We start from the raw sequence: 24,344 nt of genomic DNA, 5'->3' as shown, positions 1-24,344 counted from the left end.
CTAGTCTCCCAGTCCCTGTACCCACAGCACCATGCTTCACTGTAGGGATGGTGCCAGGTTTCCTCCAGACGTGACGCTTGGCATTAAGGCCAAAGAGTTCAACCTTGGTTTCATCAGACCAGAGATGACCTTGATTACAGCTTTGCACACTCTTGCCATTATATCAACCAGCTTCACCTGGAATGCTTATCCAACAGTCTTGAAGGAGTTCCCACATATGTTGAGTACTTGTTGGCTGCTTTGTATTCACTCTGCGGTCCAACTCATTCCAAACCATCTCAATTGGGTCAAGGTCTTGTGATTGTGGAGGCCAGGTCATCTGATGCAGCACTCCATCACTCTACTTCTTGGTCAAATAGCCCTTAAATGAGTTGTGTTGGGTCATTGTCCTGTTGAAAACAAATTATATTCTACTAAGCGCAAACCAGATGGGATGCCATATTGCTGCAGAATTCTGTGGTAGCCATGCTGGTTAAGTGTGCCTTGAATTAGAAATATATCACAGACAGTCTCACCAGGAAAGCACCTCACATCATCACACCTCCTCCTCCATGCTTCACGGTGGGAAATACACATGCGGAGATCATCCGTTCACCTACTCTGCGTCTCAGACACAGCGGTTGGAACCAAAGATCTCAAATTTGGACTCATCAGACCAAAGGACAGATTTCCACTGTTCTAAAGTCCATTGCTTGTGTTTCTTGGCCCAACCAACTCTCTTCTTATTATTGGTGTCCTTTAGTAGTGGTGTCTTTGCAGCAATTCGACCATGAAGGCCTGATTCACACAGTCTCCTCTAAACAGTTGATGTTGAGATGTGTCTGTTACTTGAACTCTGTGAAGCATTTATTTGGGCTGCAATTTCTGAGGCTGGTAACTCTAATGAACTTATCTGCAACAGCAGAGGTAACTCTGGGTCTTCCTTTCCTGTGTCGGTCCTCATGAGAGCCAGTTTCATCGTAGCACTTCATGGTTTTTGCGACTGAACTTGAAGAAACTTTTGAAGTTCATGAAATATTCCAGATTTACTGACCTTCATGTCTTAAAGTAATGGAGTTTCATTTCTCTTTGCTTATTTCAGCTGTTGGCTTGGTATTTTACCAAATAGGGCTATCTTCTGTGTACAACCCCTACCATGTCACAACACAACTGATTGGCTCAAACGCATTTAGAAGGAAAGAAATTCCACACATTTACTTTTAACAAGACACACCTGTTAATTGAAATGCATTCCAGGAGACTACCTTATGAAGTTGGTTGAGAGAATGCCAAGAGTGTGCAAAGCTGTCATTAAGGCAAAGGCTGGCTACTTTGAAGAATCTCAAATATGAAATATATTTTGATTTATTTAACACTTTTCTGGTTACTACATGATTCCATATGTGTTATTTCATAGTTTTGATGTCTTCACTATTATTCTACAATGTAGAAAATAGTAAAAAGAATAAAGAAAAACCATTGAATGAATAGGTGTTCCCAAACTTTTGACTGGTACTGTATATATGTTTTTCAATCCATTTTAGAATAAGTTTCACGCCCTGACCTTAGAGATCCTTATTATTCTCTATGTTTGGTTAGGTCAGGGTGTGACTCAGATGGGAAATTCTATGTTTTCTGTGTCTTTGTTTTTTGGCGAATGTGGTTCCTAATCAGAGTCTATCGTTGTCTCTGATTGGGATCATACTTAGGCAGCCCTTTTCCCACCATTAGGCTGTGGGATCTTGTTTTCTGTTTAGTGTCTTAGCCTGTACGCTTCCGTTTTCGCTTTTGTTATTTTGTTTGAGTGTTTCTTGAATAAAAGAATCATGAACACTTTCCACGCTGCGCTTAGTTCTACTCTTCCTACCACCACCGAGAGCTGCTACAATAAGGCTGTAATTGGCAACTTTATATTTGTAGTACAGCTGTGCTATATGGGAAAAAAATGCTTGCTGCAATAAATTGCCTAAAACAATGCAATAATCATAAATAAAACGATCAGTGTACAACATTAATGTGCACAATAGTTTTTTCAATTATCCTTTCAACTACTACTACTAGATTGATGATTGTAGCCAATCACCAATATTAGCAAACTTCTTTAATTTCAAACTTCACATTTCTCTAGTATAGGCTACTTATCATAATAAACGATATCAGCAAAATGCCTGCGATAATGATCGGCATGGTCGGTGTCAATCATTTTCGATTCATCGTCCCAGCTCTAATTTGTAGTCAACTTCATTGTAAAGTTATTGGCGGTCACAGAGAGACAGATAAACATCTTGATTCTATGTTTAGCAGAGATCTTCTGTGTATAATGTGGCGTAGAGAAAAAACCCCACATCTAACGAAGTAATTAGCTGTTTAATGAGTGGTCTGAGGCAGTCCATAAATAACAAGCGGTTTAAAGCGCAACTTTAGTAACGATGGTTTTGGGAAAAAGCTTTGAACGATTACCTTAGCCTTAAGATGGTTTTGGGAAACCAGGCCATGGTTACCTCTGAACTACAGTGATGCTTTCTTTACCTAATATGGGTTAATAGTAAAGTTGATTATAGCTATGTTTTCAAACAATATTGAAGAATGAACTAAGGGCCTTTGGTTGGTCCTTTTGTAACCATCCTTGAAGCTATAGATTTGTCTGCCTGTATAAAGTGTGTTTCTGTGTTTCCAGTTCATATAGCTTGTGTTTTTCTTCCTGTGTATCCTGCAGCCATCCTGGAGGTCCATGAGGACTTCTTCGTCTATAAGAGTGGGATCTATAAACACACAGAAGTCAGCTTCACCAAACCGCCACACTACCGCAAACACAACACACACTCCGTCAGGATCACAGGGTAAGGCTGTCAATCATCTGCCGTCTGTTATAGCTTTGTGTTGTCTTCTATCCGTTGCTCTGTGATTACATTTCATTCGGCAGTCAGTATGTGGGAGGCAGTATGGGAAGAAAAGGGTGGTATTACTGTGGATATCTTGTGTTCAGTCTTCACCTTCCTCAAATGTTATTGTAGGCTAAATGCATTCAATATATCTTATCAAATGTTCCATAATTCATATCTAAGGCAGGGATTCAATACAAGGTGGATTATAGTGCAGCACACTATACAGGTGACATTGCAGCTGACGTGTAAATTACCTTTACAGTCTGTTACAGTGCACTGTGCTATAATTCACCTTGCATTGAATTCCGGCCTAAGTCTACCAACAATAGCAAACCTTAGTGTACTTGTTTGCATTTTCCAAGTTATCAAATGATGAAAGCATCTTCATGTATACAGTCCCAGACTGCATGCTACCACAGGTGTGTTATGTTCCCCAGTGTGACAAAGAGAGTCTCCCTCCCGTTCTGTCTGTCGCTCCTTCTGTCGGAGACACACCTTGGCTCCAGTCCTCTATTCCCCAGACAAGCGCCTTAGTTACTACGGAGACCACAAAAATGCAGGCAGACACTACACACCTGGATCACCTCCCCACCCCTCTCGTCACGCCCCTGTCACCCCACCCCTCTGTCTCCCTCTGGGAGTAGAATGAACTAGTCCCTAGACACGGATCTAAGGTCAATGTTGATGTTTGGAGGTTAATAGATTAGGTTAGGTTTTGGGGATGATAAGTTGATCCTAGATCTGTGCCTAAGGGCAACTTCTATGAAGAGCTCACATTTCCTCCCAGACAGTATTCTCTTAATCTCCCCTCCCCCACATTTTACCCCCAACACCCCATCCCGACCAAATACTTACATCATAGTTTAGTCTGAGTGACCAGGTGTTTGTTTTCTACTGTTTGTCTGGGCTGTCTATTCTAGGCATTACAACCCTTATGACTAGAATGAGGAAAGGCATGTGTTATGAACACACTTTCCTCTTGTAAAGAGACATTTGATGTGTTTTTCTCCAGCTGGTTTTTAAATGTCAATGACATGCTATACTTTCCTATCGGAAATTATCACCATCTGAGTCTGTTAGCTACCGGTGGAATTTTTGGTGTGTGTGTGTGTGTGTGTGTGTGTGTGTGTGTGTGTGTGTGTGTGTGTGTGTGTGTGTGTGTGTGTGTGTGTGTGTGTGTGTGTGTGTGTGTGTGTGTGTGTGTGTGTGTGTGTGTGTGTGTGTGTGTGTGTGTGTGTGTGTGTGTGTGCTCCAGCATTGTGCAATGCTAAAGCCACATAATAAAAACTGGAGTTGGAGGGTTTGTTGTCTTTGGCTTGAACAATGCTGTCAGTTGAATAAAAAGGAGCTCTGAGCAGAGCCGCTGAGAGCCGTCATGGAGGCAGTTTCTCGAACTCTTATCTGATCGGCCATTGATCAAGAAAAACAGAGGATGGGGATCCACTTCTTGCCCCGTCCTGCTGCCTTTGTTTGGGTCTCCATGTGATATTGTGTCATTTAACTTTTAGTAATGTGTGTATTTGTCTGTGTGTATTTCTACCTGCATTTTTGTGGTATAATTCATAGCCATGTCTGAAGACTTTATTTACCTGGTTTGTCTCTGACAACAAGTGAGTGCTCTGTTTGCTTGGTTGTTTGTGAGTATGTATTTCACATGGATGTTATAAATGCAGCAGATGATCTAGATTCGGGCAGCATGCTGATTTTGTTTCTTGAGCGGATGGTCGGGTGGGAGGAACATAATTACAAATCATTTATAGACTGCAAATTGACCACAAAAAGACCAAACATATATAATGTCTGACTAAAACATAGCAGTTTCAAACCTTACTATCATTTGTATACAAATCAAAGTTTATTTGTCACGTGCACCGAATACAACAGGTTTAGATCTTCCAGTGAAATGCTTCCTTACAGGCTCTAACCAATAGTGCAAAAAAGGTACTAGGAGAACAATAGGTAAGTAAAGAAATAAAACAACAGTAAAAAGACAGGATATAAAAGTAGTGAGGCTATAAAAGTAGCGAGGCTACATACAGACATCGGTTATTCAGGCTGATTGAGGTAGTATGTACATGTAGATATGGTTAAAGTGACTATGCATATATGATGAACCAGGAGAGTAGCAGTAGTGTAAAAGAGGGGTTGGCGGGTGGTGGGTGGCGGGACACAATGCAGATAGCCCGGTTAGCCAATGTTCGGGAGCACTGGTTGGTCGGCCCAATTGAGGTACTATGTACATGAATGTATAGTTAAAATGACTATGCATATATGATATACATAGAGTAGCAGCAGCGTAAAAAGAGGGGTTTGGGGGGGTTGTTGGGGGGGCACACAATGCAAATAGTCCAGGTAGACATTTGATTACCTGTTCAGGAGTCTTATGGCTTGTGGGTAAAAACTGTTGAGAAGCCTTTTTGTCCTGGACTTGGCACTCCGGTACCGCTTGCCATGTGGTAGCAGAGAGAACATTCTATGACTGGGGTGGCTGGGGTCTTTGACAAATTTTAGGGCCTTCCTCTGACACCGCCTGGTGTAGAGGTCCTGGATGGCAGGCAGTTTAGCCCACTACCCTCTGTCGTGCCTTGCAGTCAGAAGCCGAGCAATTGCCGTACCAGGCAGTGATGCAACCAGTCGGAATGCTCTCAATGTTGCAGCTGTAGAACCTTTTGAGGATCTCAAGACCCATGCCAAATCTTTTAGTTTCCTGGGGGGGGAATAGGCTTAGTCATAACCTCTTCACGACGGTCTTGCTGTTTTTGGACCATTCTAGTGTGATGTTGATGTGGACACCAAGGAACTTGAATCTCTCAACCTGCTCCACTACAGCCCCGTCGATGAGAATGGGGGCGTGCTCGGTCCTCCTTTTCCTGTAGTCCACAATCATCTCCTTAGTCTTGGTTACGTTGAGGGATAGGTTGTTATTCTGGCACCACCCGGCCAGGTCTCTGACCTCCTCCCTATAGTCTTGTTGTTGTCTGTGCTCAGGCCTACCACTGTAGTCGTCTGTAAACTTAATGATGGTGTTGGAGTCGTGCCTGGCCATGCAGTCATGGATGAACAGGGAGTACAGGAGGGCACTGAGCATGCACCCCTGGGGAGCTCCAGTGTTGAGGATCAGCGTTGCAAATGTGTTGCAACCTACCCTTACCACCTGGGGGCGGCCCGTCAGGAAGTCCAGGATCCAGTTGCAGAGGGAGGTGTTTAGTCCCAGGATCCTTAGCTTAGTGATGAGCTTTGAGGGTACTATGGTGTTGAACGCTGAGCCGTAGTCAATGAACAGCATTCTCACTTAAGTGTTCCTTTTTTCCAGGTGGGAAAGGGCATTGTGGAGTGCAATACGATTGCATCATCTGTGGATCTGTTTGGGCGGTATGAAAATTGGAGTGGGTCTAGGGTGTCTGGGATAATGGTGTTGATGTGAGCCAATACCAACCTTTCAAAGCACTTTATGGCTACGGATGTGAGTGCTACGGGTCTGTAGTCATTTAGGCAGGCTTCCTTTGTGTTCTTGGGCACAGGGACTATGGTGGTCTGCTTGAAACATGTTGGTATTACAGACTCAATCAGGGACACCTGCCAGTTGGTCAGTACATGCCCGGAGCACACATCCTGGTAATCCGTCTGGCCCCACGGCCTTGTGTATGTTGACCTGTTTAAAGGTCTTACTCATGTCGGCTACGGAGAGGGTGATCACACAGTCATCCGGAACAGCTGATGCTCTAATGCATGCCTCAGTGTTGCTCTCCTCGAAGTGAGCATAGAAATTATTTAGCTTGTCTGGTAGGCTCGTGCCACTGGGCAGCTCGCGGCTGTGCTTCCCTTTGTAGTCTGTAATAGTTTGCAAGCCCTGATAGATAAGACGAGCGTCAGAGCCGGTGTAGTAGGATTCAATCTTAGCCCTGTATTGACTCTTTGCCTGTTTGATGGTTTGTCGCAGAGCATAGCAGGATTTCTTGTAAGCTTCCGAGTCCCGCACCTTGAAGCGACAGCTCTACCCTTTAGCTCGATGCGGATGTTGCCTGTAATCCATGGCTTCTGGTTGGGGTATGTACGTACAGTCACTGTGGGGATGATGTCCTCGATGCACTTATTGATAAAGCCAGTGACTGATGTGGTGTATTCCTCAATGCCATCGGAAGAATCCTGGAACATGTTCCAGTCTGTGATAGCAAAACAGTCCTGTAGTTTAGCATCTGCTTCATCTGACTACTTTTTTTATAGACTGAGTCACTGGTGCTTCCTGCTTTAATTTTTGCTTGTAAGCAGGAATCAGGAGGATAGAGTTGTGGTCAGATTTGCCAAATGGAGGGCGAGGGAGAGCTTTGTCTCTGTGTGGGAAGTACAGGTGATCTAGATTTGTTTTTTTCCCCTCTGGTTGCACATTTAACATGTTGATAGAAGTTTCCCTGCAATCACGTGTCTCTCTATTATGCGTGGGAATACTTGGGAACAGAATCATTTGGAGCTGATTTCCAACAATAAAAAAATATATATATAAAAAAGTAAGTTAGGGAACTCTGGTCTAGAGTCTCTGTCTATCAAGATCAATTGCTTAAATCTGATTCCCAAATGGTGCCCTATTCTCTTTATAGTGCACTACTTTCACCAAGGCCCATAGTGCTCAGCTCAAAATAAGTGCTCTGTATAGGGAACATGGTGCCATTTGGGGTGTACTCTAGCTCTGGTCTGTCCTGGAACACTGCTGGAGTATGGTCTGTCCTGTCTGGTCGGTCTGTCCTGGAACACTGCTGGAGTATGGTCTGTCCTGTCTGGTCGGTCTGTCCTGGAACACTGCTGGAGTATGGTCTGTCCTGTCTGGTCGGTCTGTCCTGTCTGGTCTGTCCTAAAACGCTGCTGTTGTGTAGTCTGAGCAGCATGCTCTACTGACGATGATGATGAGGATGATGGTTGAAGCTCAACTTCCCTTTGCATCCAACCTCTGCTGACACTGCGGTTCGGGCTACGAACGCGAGGCTCGGTGGGTACTGAGGGTATGGATTTGGGGACGGGTTGGGGGGGAAGAAGGGGGGTCAGGACAGGGTGCGTAGAGCCTGACTGTCACAAGCTTTGATGTTTTTACAAGCAAAATCCCGCTGCAGTGCGTTCTATTAAGCCAAGGGCCTGGGAAAGTTTGTGTTTAGGGCATTGAGGTCCACTCTGGTGGAAAGGGAATTGTCTGGTGTGTTGATCCCAACTGTACTGGACAGAGAGGGGATCAGGCCCATAGAGGAGGTCAGGGGTAAGGTGGGGGAGGACTGGTATGTCCCTCATTGTCCAGGGGGAACAACACTAACTGGGGGAGATAAGGGCTCCGTAGTGGTCCAATTCTGTCTGGCTCTCTGACTCAGCCCGTATACACACAAGTACACACACACATGCAAATGCACACATGTGCGCACACACACACGCATGCAGAAACGCACACACGCAAACGCACCCACACACACGCAGTTTGGCCTCCCAAAACCCACATCCTGCCTTGCCTGGCTATTCATCCACATCGCTCCGGCCAAACTCCACGCCCACTAACATTTCTTCTCCACCGTGAGTCTGAATTTGATCTCCTCCCCGACAACTTCTCCCATTCTAACTGTTCTGATTGGTCCTAGAAACCGATGGGTTGGGCCAGAGCCTGAACACAAGTGGTTAAAACTGCGTGGGGGACAACGTCCCTCACTTTGGTGTCAGCAGAAATGGCTTCTAGGATGGCAGTCTCAAACTGAATGTATGTAGCGATTGCGGAATTAAATCCAGTCTGAGTTGTCAGGCAACCTCCAGTCTCTCTATTTCAGATGTGGTTGTGATGTTTGTACAGCTGTTTGTATTTGCTTTTTCAGAGCATGATGACCCTTGAACTCTTTTTCCAAACCAGAGTCAAGTAATAAAACATTATTCGCCAATGTTTTGGTGGCAGGCTACCGAGTTGGCAACAACTGAAAACACCACCTCGCTTTCCCAGCATTCCTATTCCCTTATAAAATATGAGGCTCCTAGGGGCCCTAGGAACTGGTGTTCACAAACAGGATGGGAATAGAACTGGAGCAAGGGAGGGGGCAGGGAAAGTCGGTCTAAGACGCAGAGACGCTTGGTCAAGTCCGACTGGGGGCAACTGCCAGATAGGACCAGAAGCTAAGGATGATGGGAATTTATGGGCATTGGCCAGGAGAGACAGAGAGACCTCTACAGGAGTAAGGTGTATTTATTAGAGCCTCACTCAACCTTCAGCAATGTTGTTGTTGTCTGTGAGATGACAGGAGTCAGGCGGTGACCACTTCCTCACTGGCCATCCCTCTCCTTCCTGTTTCCTGAGCTGTGAGGGGGGAAGTGGCAGAGGGGGGAATTCTGTCTGCTGCTGAGGAATCTGAATGATGTGGGATGCAGGGTAGATTGTGTGTGTGTGTGTTTGGGTAGTATAATCGCTTTGGTCTTCCTTAGCCATGGTCATAAATAACGTCTTGTTTTCAGGATGCTGTTAAGAGATGAAAGATGTTTTGTACTCCGCATCTCTACCTATACTTATAGCTCTTACTCAAATTTTGTCAGTTGTGTCAAAACACTCTCAGGTGTGCACATTCCTATGTGGGCGTGGGATATATTTAAAAAGCTACTTGTAAAAGGTTAAAAACAACCCAATTCACAACAGAATAATTATCAGATTATTTTTACTTCCTGTGAAAAATGAAGAAACCTCTGAAGTTCATAATAATGTATTCCCTTTAGTTTAAAACAATCATGTCAGTAATTCGTCTGCGTGTTCTGTTCCAGGTGGGGAGAAGAGAGGAACTATGATAGGACAACTAAGAAGTACTGGGTAAGTAATGTCTCCTATCACATTACTCATCACATATTTTTCTATTTGTTGTCTCTTATTTGTGTAAATATCTTATGTATCTACCACAGGAGGTTGGTAGCACCTTAATTAGGGAGGACAGGCTTGTGGTAATGGCCAAAGCCGATTCAGGGAACCGTATCAAAATCATGTTTTTCATGTGTTTGTTGCCATTCCATTTCCTCTGTTTCAGCCATTGTTATGAACCGTCCTCCCCTCATCAGCCTCCTGTGGTCTCTCTCTACTATATCCACATTCTAACCCATGCCACTCTTTCTAATGACTTTTCCCAGATTGCTGCCAACTCCTGGGGGAAGAACTGGGGGGAGAACGGCTACTTCCGTATCGCTCGTGGAGAGAATGAGTGTGAGATCGAGGCGTTCGTGATCGGCGTGTGGGGTAGGGTCACCATGGAAGACATGCAAAGCCACCATCACCACCAACATCGCCGACGCAAGTAGAGACAGGCACTCCAGGAACTCAGCATCCCCAGAGCCCCTTCCTTTCATCCCGAACCCTCTACCCCTTCCTACCCTGGGGGAGCAGCACAACCAGCCCCAGACCCCTACCCTTCACCCTTCACCCCCTACCCACTTCCCCTCAGCATCCCCAGAGCCCCTACCTTTCATCCCGAACCCTCTTCCCCGTCCTACCCTGGGGAATCAGCACAACCAGCCCCAGACCCCCTACCCTTCACCCCCTACCCACTTCCCCTTCCTACCCTCGGGGTGCAACTCAACCAGCCCTGTACTAAACTCTGGGGGAGCAACACAACCAGAATCCTGGAGTTCACACTCTGACCCTTGGAGGAACAAACTACCCCAAGAACCACTACTCTTACCCCTTACACCCATATCCCCTTACCCAACACTGTAGGTATTGAAACTCCAGCCACCCCCAACATAACTCAAGGTTTATGGCATCAAAACAAACTCACGGCCTGCAGGCTTAGAGGGGCTCCTCCATACAGCCTCCCCGGCTTCAGGACACCGCAATAATCACCTCAGGACTCACTATCCCAAAGACCACACTTCCCAGACTCCTTGGCTTTGGCCTGGGATCGACTGTTTACTTCCTGCTTCTGTTCAGAAGTCTCCATTTCCACTGCTATGATGATGAAAGGACTGGCTTGATCTGAACTCTCTCTCTCTCTTTCACTCTCTCTCTCTGGAAGCCAACCCCTTACGGACAGATTGGGATAGTGAGAACCAGAGAGATAGAATGTTAGATGACACAAGCACCAGAGATAAACTAACAATCCACTTGTGTTACAGTTTAGTTAGTGTTATCACTGAGGACCTAACTCTTAATCATGCTAGCTATATCATTGATTAATGTATTCCTATTACTGTCAGCAGATCTGCAGTTGCAGTAGCCACGCATCTCTCTACACATTCCCCAAAATGTTTTCTAGCAGAATTTTACACTGGAAAGGGTGCTGGTCTAAGGCTTGGTGGTAGGTGGGATTGAGTTTAGTGAACTGTCCTTTTGACCAATAATTTATTTCCCCTCATTTACCAAAAAACACTTTTCTTTTTAGTACAATCCTAGACTATACTAAGTGTATAGTACAGGATGGATTCTCAGCAAGCTCTGGAAATGTTCAGTACCACATAACCTGTCTGGTTATGGAAGAGATGGTGTCAATCTTCCAATGATATCAAATCAACTTCAGTCTCATGACCATGACAGCTCTTGACTGATTCCAACTGCTTGAACATAATGTTTCTGTAAGAATAATTTTAGTGGGTCAACCATTTATAAATCTCCCATAATAGACAGTATACACTCTTAGAAGTAACAGAGCCTGGAAGAACCTTTAGAACCAAAGAACCAATTATAAAAATTATTTGAGGAACCCCTGTGTAAAGGTTCACATCAGAACCTTTTTGTGATGAATGAGGTTCAATTCTGAACATTTTTAATAATATATTGTAGAGGTGGCAGCCTATCAGAAGATTGGAGGTGTATCTTATTGGAGGTATGGCTTTCAGATAGTTATTTTTGGACACCCATTACAGTAAATGTCATTCCTGTTCATCATGTAAAGTTTCATCATGCAAATTTCAATTTTCCTTGAATATTTATGCATATTACATATTCTAATATAATATTAATAATATTAACATTGCTGATGACATAAGGTCCAAAATTGGGATTTGCATAGGCTCTTGAGGAACTCGTACACCTCTGTAAGCCTCATTGAAGCTACAGAACTGTCATTGTTCAACCTTAACATGTGATGAAAATACAACAGAAAATCTGAAAGCCACACCCCTACCAAGCCACACCTCCAGTCTAGGGTTCCGACAGGAACCCTTTGCTACATTGAAACATGAAAGGTTCCTCCAAGAACCCCTCAACTAACCTAAGGTGCAAATATTGAGGAACTCCAGGGATTCATTGAGTACCTCCAGTGTTCCTCGAGTCACCACTAATTCTAAGAGTGTAGACATTCCGTTTATTAATCAGCTGGTTGACAAAAACATATCTTGGAAAAAACGAGGCATTGATTGAAGTATCTGAGTTGTCATTTCTTTGAAGAAGGTAAAATGGCCACCACCATGTCATTTTCAGATGTTGCTTCAACATGGAAACGTCTTGGTTGATCAAATGCCTTAAAGAAATAAGTGCTGTTTTTCGACTTCTGGTTGAAAATATCCCATGGTTTGTGTATTATAATCCTAATCTGTTTCCTTCCGTGTACACTGTGTTACTATAATGCTGAAAATATTGTTGTATTTTACTCCTATTTTCTTACTTGCTTTGAGAGATGTGGTTGTCTCACACACACACTCTCCCCTCCCTTTACCAGCTGCTTTGAAGAGTGCTTGGGTGGTGCACTTACTCCTTCTGAAGGTGAACACACACAAAATCAAAGTGCCTGACTCTAGGGAGAGGAGGAGGTCGGACTCAGCTGCCAAAGTCTGTTAAATGCTGTTTCTTTATAGCCTAAATCTCTCAGACGCAACATGCCACTAACACTTCAGTATTCAGCAATAGGCATGTGTAGGCCTACAGACTCATTGAGACATTTCAAAGGTTGTGTATTTCCAAAGAAGTGTTAGGTAGGTAGTTCAATCCTCAAATGAAGCCAGTAATCACACAGGTTCTGATATACTGATATAACCTGATATAACTGCCTTATGTAATGTTGCTCTAGGTGCTCTTTTTATACTGTCTCCAATTCAGATCTATTATTTCTGTGCCTATCATGAGTTTTAATGTCTAAGTTTCCAGGGGTGGCAACTGTCCTTTTAGAGACCACATCATGTATCAGTTCACACTGTGCAGTCTCACTTCACAATAAACTGCTTGCCTTCCCAGAAGTTGTCTTTTTATTAACTGTGCCACCTTTCCAATATGTCTTCCAGTTTTCACATTGTTAATGTAAATCCTGTACACAATTTCGTACATTTCGAGTAGGCCTCAGTTTTAATCCCCCATCACAACCGTCACCTCATGAGAAAAGGATAGAGATGCAGAATTACCGACAGGTTCAGATGGACAAGCAATGTTCAATGTGGAGGAAGGGTACACTGTTAGAGATAAGGGTTCCAAAAGGATTCTTCAGATGTCCCCATAGGAGAACCCTTTTTGTTCGAGGTAGAACCCTTTTGGGGAATCTGGAGGCGAAAGAAACTCACACCTGTTTAGGCGAGGTGCTGGCTAGCAGGGTAGAACACTTGTTTAGGCGAGGTGCTGGCTAGCAGGGTAGAACACCTGTTTAGGAGAGGTGCTGGCTAGCGGAGTAGAACACCTGTTTAGGAGAGGTGCTGGCTAGCAGAGTAGAACACCTGTTTAGGCGAGGTGCTGGCTAGCAGAGTAGAACACCTGTTTAGGCGAGGTTCTGGCTAGCAGAGTAGAACACCTGTTTAGGCGAGGTTCTGGCTAGCAGAGTAGAACACCTGTTTAGGCGAGGTGCTGGCTAGCAGGATAGAACACCTGTTTAGGCGAGGTGCTGGCTAGCAGAGTAGAACACCTGTTTAGGCGAGGTGCTGGCTAGCGGAGTAGAACACCTGTTTAGGCGAGGTGCTGGCTAGCAGAGTAGAACACCTGTTTAGCCGAGGTGCTGGCTAGCAGAGTAGAACACCTGTTTAGGCGAGGTGCTGGCTAGCAGAGTAGAACACCTGTTTAGGCGAGGTGCTGGCTAGCAGAGTAGAACACCTGTTTAGGCGAGGTTCTGGCTAGCAGAGTAGAACACCTGTTTAGGCGAGGTGCTGGCTAGCAGGATAGAACACCTGTTTAGGCGAGGTGCTGGCTAGCAGAGTAGAACACCTGTTTAGGCGAGGTTCTGGCTAGCAGAGTAGAACACCTGTTTAGGCGAGGTGCTGGCTAGCAGGGTAGAACACCTGTTTAGGAGAGGTGCTGGCTAGCAGAGTAGAACACCTGTTTAGGCGAGGTGCTGGCTAGCAGAGTAGAACACCTGTTTAGGCGAGGTGCTGGCTAGCAGAGTAGAACACCTGTTTAGTAGGTGAGGTGCTGGCTAGCAGAGTAGAACACCTGTTTAGGTGAGGTGCTGGCTAGCAGAGTAGAACACCTGTTTAGGTGAGGTGCTGGCTAGCAAAAAGTTTTAAATTCTTCGGCGTACACATCACGGACAAACTGAAATGGTCCACCCACACAGACAGTGTGGTGAAGAAGGCAAACAGCGCCTCTTCAACCTCGGGAGGCTGAAGAAATTTGGCTTGTCACCTAAAACCCTCACAAACCTTTACAGATGCACAATTGAGAGCATTTTGTCGGGCTGTATCACCGCCAGATACGGCAACTGCACCACCCACAACCACAGGGCTCTCCAGGGGGTGGTGGGGTTTGCACAACGCATTACTGAGGGCAAAATACCTGCCCTCCAGGATGCCTAAAGCACACGATGTCACAGAAAGGCCAACAAGGTCATCAAGGACAACAACCACCCAAGCCACTGCCTGTTCACCCCGCTACCATCCAGAAGGCGAGGTCAGTACAGGTGAATCAAAGCTGGGACCGAGAGACTGAAAAATAGCTTCTATCTCAAGGCCATCAGACTGTTAAACAGCCATCATTAACACAGAGAGGCTGCTTTCATACAGACTTGAAATCATTGGCCACTAACAAATGGATCACTAGTCATTTTATTACTGCCACCTTAATAATGATGTTTACATTACTCATCCCATCTCTTCTAAATCATTGTTCTCTTGTTCCTCCTGGACATCTGTACTGTATTTTATACCATCTTGGCTATGCCGCTCGGTCATTGCTCATCCATATATTTATATGTACATATTCTTATTCTATCCCTTTACTTAGATTTGTGTGTATTTGGTAGTTGTTGTGGAATTGTTAGATTACTTGTTAGTATATTGCAGCACTGTCGGAACTAGAAGCACAAGCATTTCACTACACTCGCAATAACATCTGCTTGGTCACATGTGTATGTGACCAATGAAATTGGATTTGATTTGATTGGGTCTACCTGGAACCAAAAAGGTTCTACCTGAATCCAAAAGAATTCTACCTGGAACAAAAACGGGTTCTTTACTGGAACCAAAAAGGGTTCTTCTCCTATTGAGACAGCCGAAGAACCCTTTAAGGTTCAAGATAACGTTTTTTTCTACGAGTGTAGGCTATAGGAGGCAGAGCAGACATAGCTGTGTGTTGTGTGAGCCATGCAGTCTACAGAATCACATAGCTGTGTGTTGTGTGAGCCATGCGGTCTACAGAATCACATAGCTGTGTGTTGTGTGAGCCATGCGGTCTACAGAATCACATAGCTGTGTGTTGTGTGAGCCATGCGGTCTACAGAATCACATAGCTGTGTGTTGTGTGAGCCATGCAGTCTACAGAATCACATAGCTGTGTGTTGTGTGAGCCATGCGGTCTACAGAATCACATAGCTGTGTGTTGTGTGAGCCATGCGGTCTACAGAATCACATAGCTGTGTGTTGTGTGAGCTATGCAGTCTACATAATCACATAGCTGTGTGTTGTGTGAGCCATGCAGTCTACAGAATCACATAGCTGTGTGTTGTGTGAGCTATGCGGTCTACAGAATCACATAGCTGTGTGTTGTGTGAGCCATGCAGTCTACAGAATCACATAGCTGTGTGTTGTGTGAGCTATGCGGTCTACAGAATCACATAGCTGTGTGTTGTGTGAGCCATGCAGTCTACAGAATCACATAGCTGTGTGTTGTGTGAGCTATGCGGTCTACAGAATCACATAGCTGTGTGTTGTGTGAGCCATGCAGTCTACAGAATCACATAGCTGTGTGTTGTGTGAGCTATGCGGTCTACAGAATCACATAGCTGTGTGTTGTGTGAGCCATGCAGTCTACAGAATCACATAGCTGTGTGTTGTGTGAGCTATGCGGTCTACAGAATCACATAGCTGTGTGTTGTGTGAGCTATGCGGTCTACAGAATCTTTACTTTAATTGCAAACGGTGCAAATGAGGATTAGTATGACTCTGCTGGTCATCTACTGTGGGAACTTTTGAACATCTTGAAGAACGATCTGGCCTTAATGGCCATGTACTCTTATAATCTCCACCTGGCACAGCCAGAAGTACTGGTCACCTCTCAGAGTCTGGTTCCTCTCTAGGTTTCTTCCTAGGTTCCTGCCTTTCTAGGGAGTTTTTCATAGCCTTTCATAGGTACGCGGAGTCAGTCACAGGACACAGGTATGAGTAATAATCTGAATTTACTCAAAATGTAAGCAATGTTCCAACAAGGAAAAATACAGAAGATCCCACCACAAACGGACCAAACAGCGTGGTCAGGAGGACTGGACATGGGAGGACATCCTGGACGGCAAAGGATCCTGGACATGGGAAGAGATCCTGGGATCGCCTCCCATGGGAACAGGTGGAAGCAGCGAGGGAGTCACGGCAACGAAGCAAGCATGAGAGGCAGCCCCCCCAAAAATTGGGGGGCGGGCACATGGGGAGATTGGCGGAGTCAGGTTGTAGACCTGAGCCAACTCCCCGTGCTTACCGTGTTTTCCGGTTCTGCGCACCATGCCTTCGGTGAGCAGCCACAGCCCGGTGCGCTCTCTGCAAGCTCCCCGCAGTTGCCGTGCTAGAGTGGGCATTCAGCCACTCATTCAGCCACCTCCGGTGCGTCTCTTCGGCCCAGGTTATCCTGCACCAGCTCTACGCACGGTATCCCCAGTTCGCCAGGACAACCCAGTGCGGCCTGTTCCAGCTCCCCGCACTATGGGGGGTATCCAGCCAGGACGAGTTGTGCTAGCAGACCTCCGGTGCGCCTCCATGGTCCAGTATAGTCCTGCGCTGGCTATACGCACTATGCCACCAGTGCGCCGTCATAGCCCAGTGCGTCCGGTGCCAGCTCTCCACACTCACCGGGCTAGAGTGGGTATCCAGCCAGGAAGTGTTGTGGCAGCTCCACTCACTAGGCTGCCAGTACATTTCCTCAGTCCGGTGAGACCTGTTTCAGCGACGATTCCCCACCCCCCACCCCACACCCTTTCGGGGTGAGTGTGGTTCCCAATCAGAGGCGGCTGTTTATCATTGTCTCTGATTGGGGATCACATATAAGTTGTCATTCTCCTTTTGATGTTTGTGGGATCTTGTTTTTTGTTAGCTCTGTGAAGCCTGCAGAACGTGACGTTCGTTATTCTTTTGTTGTTTTGTGTTCTGAGTAAATAAAGAATCATGAACACTTACCACGCTGCACTTTGGTCTCCTTCCAACGACGGACGTTATATAGCCACTGTCCTTCTACAGTACATCGTACATCTGCATTGCTTGCTGTTTGGGGTTTTAGGCTGGGTTTCTGTGTAAGCACTTTGTGACATCTGCTGATGTAAAAATGGCTTTATAAATACATTTGATTTAATTAAGGGAGGATGGTGCGGCCAGGGTTGGGATGAGGTGCATCATGGGTTCACGAGGCATGACAGTGGGGAAAGAATGGATGACAGAAGGGAGGTGGAGGTTGGGATGAGGGGAGTCAATGACAGGTTGTTGTACATTCATTTCTTCTTTCCACTTGACTAAATATTGATGAGTTGAGTTGGGAGGTGTTCCACATTATGCATTTATTCTAGATTTTACAATACCGTTATAAGCCACCATAACTGTTCATAGATATAACCTATCAATTTTTTATGTATTTTTTTATTGAACCTTTATTTAACTCGGCAAGTCAGTTAAGCACAAATTCTTATTTACAATGATGGCCTACACCGGCAAACCCGGAACACGCTGGGCCAATTGTACGCCACCCTATGGGACTCCCAATCACGGCCGGTTGTGATACAGCCTGGAATTGAACCAGGGTATCTGTAGTGACGCCTCTAGCACTGAGATACAGTGCCTTAGACCGCTGTGCCACTCGGGAGCAAGTCAAATCAGTTTATCCTTGAAAATAATGTTATAGTACTATCCCGTTAGTCTATAAGATACAGCCCCTAACCACTGAAAACACTAGGGCTGTGACCCAAATGGCACCATATTCCCTATAGTGCACTACCTTGACCAGTAGGCCTACTGTATGAGGTTATTGTCAAACTGTTGGCTAACCAGATGGATCCATTTTCCCATGCAGTCATCCAGACAGCTGTGTCCTTATAGGGATAAACCAGTGATAGACAGATAAGCCTGTCTGGATCAATGGGATGAGAGGAGCAGGCGATTGGATCCAAGTCATGCAGAGAAAGGGGGTGGAATTTGTCCAATGCTGGATCCAAGTCAAGACTGTTATTTTTCAGTTTGAGTGACTCCTGAGTGCGATTCACTGGGTTCCATGTTTAGTCTGCCAAAGGTGTCAAGATCCGTCGACAGAAGATCCTTGTGGGATACTAAAATGAAAAGATGAATGTGGATAAGGGGTACAACACACTCTCCATGGACAAATAATGAGTTATGACATCTTGGTCATCAACAAGAGCTTTGTCTGTCATCCATTTTGGATGGTATTCAGCTAGTACAATTACTCTGACATTGAAGACCACTCACTCACTCACTCACTCACTCACTCACTCACTCACTCACTCAACCAACCAAACATCTTATAATACCAGACTGTCCTTCAAAAACACCCTCAAAACATGTACAGATCCCCTGTCAGAAGCTGTGTATTCAAAGTCAATGAATCACTTCATATTCAGTGATACATATACTTTATTTATGATGCGGCAAGATGTGTAAATTATATATTTTCTGTGCAATGTTTATTATTATCTCTCTGTCTCGTGTATTGTGTGCCCTGAGTTCACACCACCATAGTTTTCACTTGTGAGGCACAATAAAGTATCTTACAGTTTTTTTGGATTGCTTACACACTCAAATGAAGAGTAGTACACTATTAGCAAAACCTTACACTCAAGAAGCAAAACATCAGCCCATATTTGCACAACTATAAGCACATTGTCAACCTCACACTTGTTGCAAAACTCTACACACAGTGATTTGCAAAACACTAAACACACTTAACATACATTACACACACAAATCTATCATGAAGTCACGTACTTGCAATACCAAAGCACTGACTGTCAAATTACCACACCGTCCAACCGATTGTTTCAACACAGTATTCAGGTGTGCAAACACTCGTTTGCTTAATTGTAGACACACCAATCAGGTGTATAAGCACTATAAAAAAGCAGCAGGTGAGTTCATCGGTCTTCAAGCACAATGGAAAGAGTCAGAGAAAGAGTAAGACGAGGAGGAGGACGACGACGACGAGGAGAACGACGACGAGGAGAACGAGGAGGAGGATGAGGATGAAGACGAGGAGAACGAGGAGGACGAGGAGAACGAGGAGGAGAACGAGGACGAGAAGGAGGAGGAAGAGGAAGACAAGAAGGTCCTCAAAGAGGACTGAATCTGACAAATGAGATCCGCGCAACCCTGGTTGACCACGGTGTCAAACACGGCCTGATGCTGAGGGAGGCTGGACTGCGAGTACAGCCAAATCTAAGCCGATATACAGTGGCAAGTATGATGAGAACATTTAGACTGGAAAATAGGTATTGTAAAAAATATCATCATATCAAAAACATCTGCACGGTTTCAGTAACTGCTTACAGTACTGTATTCTATGCACTATCAGCACTTCTGTTACCTTTTCCTGTGAAATTACTGTACTATTGTATACTGTTTTTTTTCTACATAGGATTGAGGGTCAGGGACGACAAGGGGGAAGGCCTCCTATGTTCACAGAACAGCAAGAGAGGGAGATAGTAAACATGGTTTTGGCCAACAATGCTATAACACTCAAGCAGCTCCAAGCTAACATTGTCAATAACCACGCCATTTTCAATGATATCCATCAGGTCTCAACATCAACACTGGCACGCATCCTAAAAAAAAAACATATTCAAATGAAGCAAATTTATCGAGTTCCTTTCGAGCGCAATTCCGAAAGGGTGAAACGACTGTGGCATTATTATGCAGAGGTATGTATTCACTTTAGCAGTGTAATCTTGCATACTGTCTCATAATCTTTTACTGTACTGTAATATGTATACTAGATCTACACTGAACTACACAATTTTGCCTGACACTGTTTTTCAGAGAGTTTTACGAATGGATGGAGAGGAGATCCAGCAGGCTGGGTTCAACCTGACGAGAACACGAAGGAGGGGAAGAAGCATCATTGGCCACAGGGCTATAGTCAATGTCCCAGGGCAACGTGGCCATATGGGCCCTTACAACACAGCACTCATACTTACATTCTTGGACCAATTGCACAACATAACAGCAGCAAATCAAATCGATCATATGCAATACATTGTTGTCTGGGACAATGTGTCTTTCCACCGCTCTGCTCTGGTTCAGAACTGGTTTCAGCAACATCCACATTTCACCGTCCTATATCTTCCACCATACTCTCCATTCCTCAACCCTATAGAAGAGTTTTTCTCGGCATGGCGGAGGAAGGTATATGATCTCCGTCTCAAGGCTGAGGTACCCCTCATCCAAGCCATGGAGGAGGCCTGTGACCAGATGGAGGTAGCAGCAATGCAAGGATGGATTTGTCATTCAAGACGTTTCTTTCCAAGGTGTCTTGCTAATGACAACATTGCCTGCGATGTTGATGAAATTCTCGGGCCAGATCCAACTAGGCGAAGAGATAATGTCTAGTTATTTATTATTTTGAACTTACAATATGTAAAGTGACGTTTGGTTACAGTATTATGAATCTCCATGTCAACATTTTGGGCGTGTTGAGAAATGAATGAGTTTCTTCAGTCTGCAAAAGAAAAAGAAATGCAAAAGAAAAAGTAACTAGTAGTGTCTGGAAATATAATTCATAAACAAGTGTAGTCAGAGAGAGAAAATGGTCAGAGGACAGCAGGCATTTAGTTTTGGGAGCTGTTGGTACTCCTCTGTTGGGAAGAAGGGGGCCACACTGGGGGAGAGTGGGGTAAGGGTGGGGGTATGGGTGGGGGCACAGAGAGGCCCATGGGACCTGACGAGTGAGGGACAAGACAATTTGTATAGGACTGTGCTGTGTCAGCTCTCTCCACCACCAGACAGACACAATCCAGGGACAAAAATACAGGAGGGTTGTGGAACTCTTATACTTTGCGTGAGAGTCAGTTACGTTGTTTGTGTGTGTGTGTGTGTGTGTGTGTGTGTGTGTGTGTGTGTGTGTGTGTGTGTGTGTGTGTGTGTGTGTGTGTGTGTGTGTGTGTGTGTGTGTGTGTGTGTGTGTGTGTGTGTGTTTGTGTGTGTGTGTGTGTGCTGGTGTGTATTTGCATGCCTGTGTGTGTACCTGCTTGTACATGTCTCTCACAGTCTCAGGTCAGAATTGGACATTCATCCATGTTTCACAAATATCACATTTTGAAGTGTTTAAGGTTAAGTTTAGGCATTAACTCTGAATTTGTAAGGTTAGGGTTAACTTTAGGCCTTAACACCGAAGTCTTAGGCATTAACTCTGAATCGTTAAAACCTCTACGGGATAGGTGACCTCCCCCCACGGGACAGTTGAGCTAACGTGCGCTAATGTGATTAGCATGAGGTTGTAAGTAACAAGACAATTTCCCAGGACATAGCTATATCTGATATGAGAGAAAGCTTAAATTCTTGTTAATCTAACTGCACTGTCCAATTTACAGTAGCTATTACAGTGAAATAATACCATGCTATTGTTTGAGGAGAGTGCACAATTGAAAATGTATCAATAAACCAGGCACATTTGGGCAGACTTGATACAACATTTTGAACAGAAATGCAATGGTTCATTGTCTAAAACTTTGCACATACACTGCTACCATCTAGTGGCCAAAATCTAAATTGTGCCTAAACTTGAATAATACATTGTGGTCTTTCTCTTGCATTTCAAAGATAATGGAACAAACTAAAAACTAAAAAAAAACATGTTTTTTTCTTTGTATTGTCTTTTACCAGATCTAATGTGTTATAGTCTCCTACAGTAATTTCACATTTCCACAAACTTCAAAGTTTTTCCTTTCAAATGGAATCAAGAATATGCATATCCTACAGGCAGTTAGATTTGGGTATGTCATTTTAGGCGGGGGAAAAAAAGTTTTTTAAGGTGAGGGTTTGGGATAGGCTTAAAACAAAAATGACTTTCTATCACTGGATTCAAACTTTCAACCTTTGGAATCAGAGGCAGATGCTTACACCCATCCACAACACCCTAGCAAAACCAAAACCTATTTGAAGGTAACAGCGCTAACTGTTGCCCGTGGTGACCGGTTTCCACATTATCTCTAGACGTCCTCAAACATGGATGGACGTCGAATACGGACTTATATTGCGGGTGACCTGGCTGCATCCATATGTGACCATGTGTATACACGCTGTCTGAACATCTGTCTATGAAGCTATAGCTTACCCTCATTTGGAGAAAGAGGATCTCTTCTTTTGAACTGAGAATAATAATTAAATAATAATAATAATTGCAGGTCTACACAATCAGGATTATGGACTGCTTTGACTTTCTACACAACCAGGTGTCATCGGCCCAGTCTGACTAGCCATACCTCAAACAGAGACCTGGGCCTGACTAGCAATACCTCAAACAGAGACCTGGGCCTGACTAGCCATACCTCAATCAGAGACCTGGGCCTGACTAGCCATACCTCAAACAGAGACCTGGGCCTGACGAGCCATACCTCAAACAGAGACCTGGGCCTGACTAGCCATACCTCAAACAGAGACCTGGGCCTGACTAGCCATACCTCAAACAGAGACCTGGGCCTGACGAGCCATACCTCAAACAGAGACCTGGGCCTGACGAGCCATACCTCAAACAGAGACCTGGGCCTGACTAGCCATACCTCAAACAGAGACCTGGGCCTGACTAGCCATATCTCAAACAGAGACCTGGGCCTGACTAGCCATACCTCAAACAGAGACCTGGGCATGACTAGCCATACCTCAAACAGAGACCTGGGCCTGACTAGCCATACCTCAAACAGAGACCTGGGCCTGACTAGCCATACCTCAAACAGAGACCTGGGCCTGACTAGCCATACCTCAAACAGAGACCTGGGCCTGACTAGCCATACCTCAAACAGAGACCTGGGCCTGACTAGCCATATCTCAAACAGAGACCTGGGCCTGACTAGCCATACCTCAAACAGAGACCTGGGCATGACTAGCCATACCTCAAACAGAGACCTGGGCCTGACTAGCCATACCTCAAACAGAGACCTGGGCCTGACTAGCCATACCTCAAACAGAGACCTGGGCCTGACTAGCCATACCTCAAACAGAGACCTGGGCCTGACTAGCCATACCTCAAACAGAGACCTGGGCCTGACTAGCCATACCTCAAACAGAGACCTGGGCCTGACTAGCCATACCTCAAACAGAGACCTGGGCCTGACTAGCCATACCTCAAACAGAGACCTGGGCCTGACTAGCCATACCTCAAACAGAGACCTGGGCCTGACTAGCCATACCTCAAACAGAGACCTGGGCCTGACTAGCCATATCTCAAACAGAGACCTGGGCCTGACTAGCCATATCTCAAACAGAGACCTGGGCCTGACTAGCCATACCTCAAACAGAGACCTGGGCCTGACTAGCCATACCTCAAACAGAGACCTGGGCCTGACTAGCCATATCTCAAACAGAGACTGACCGAAAGGCTGGTCTCTAACGGCATGTGATGCCTTTATTGCTAAAGTTTCCTGGAGTTATGTCCAAGGTTTTTGACCCTGTAATCCATTCTTCCACTGCAGACTGAGAATGTATTGATTGATCATTGTGAAATCACTGATCACTGTGAAACCCAAATAAATGACTTTTTGGTGTTGCCACAGTGGTTATATGATAACTTTGATTTACTTATTTGTAAGTACTTTAACTGAGTTGTGATGCTGCTGTATGAGGAAAGCTCATCACCATAGCCTTTCCAACATCCTCATGGTTCTCTGTGCATGCCATGCGTGTTTGGTGGGTGCGTGCTTGTGTGCGTGCGCTTCATCGTTCAAGCTTGCGTGCGTGCGTGCGAGTGAGTTCAGCCTACAAAAAGAAGAGGAATTTGATCAGTAGGTTGGCAAACAACCTTCAAACCATCATTTTTATTGATTTATTTTATTTCACTTTTATTTAACCAGGTAGGCTAGTTGAGAACAAGTTCTCATTTACAACTGCGACCTGGCCAAGCTAAAGCATAGCAGTTCGACACATACAACAACACAGAGTTACACATGGAAT

The 24,344-nt window shown here is 45.0% G+C and overlaps 1 protein-coding gene across 2 annotated transcripts in view; it reads left to right on the top strand.

The window, feature by feature from the left end:
- Positions 1-13,025, top strand: part of tinagl1 (tubulointerstitial nephritis antigen-like 1) — a 62,656-nt gene extending 49,631 nt beyond the window's left edge. For both annotated transcript variants that reach the window (XM_052472566.1, XM_052472567.1), the window contains exons 10-12: positions 2,696-2,819; positions 9,633-9,678; positions 9,990-13,025. In XM_052472566.1, the coding sequence (XP_052328526.1) occupies positions 2,696-2,819; positions 9,633-9,678; positions 9,990-10,157 (338 nt within the window). In that variant the 3' untranslated portion in view covers positions 10,158-13,025. The remainder of the gene's footprint in view (positions 1-2,695; positions 2,820-9,632; positions 9,679-9,989) is intronic.
- The last annotated feature ends 11,319 nt before the right edge of the window (positions 13,026-24,344 follow it).

Source organism: Oncorhynchus keta, chromosome 20 (genome assembly GCF_023373465.1).
Source record: "Oncorhynchus keta strain PuntledgeMale-10-30-2019 chromosome 20, Oket_V2, whole genome shotgun sequence".
In the NCBI taxonomy this organism is placed as follows: domain Eukaryota; kingdom Metazoa; phylum Chordata; class Actinopteri; order Salmoniformes; family Salmonidae; genus Oncorhynchus; species Oncorhynchus keta.
This window is presented reverse-complemented; position numbering and strand designations above follow the sequence as displayed.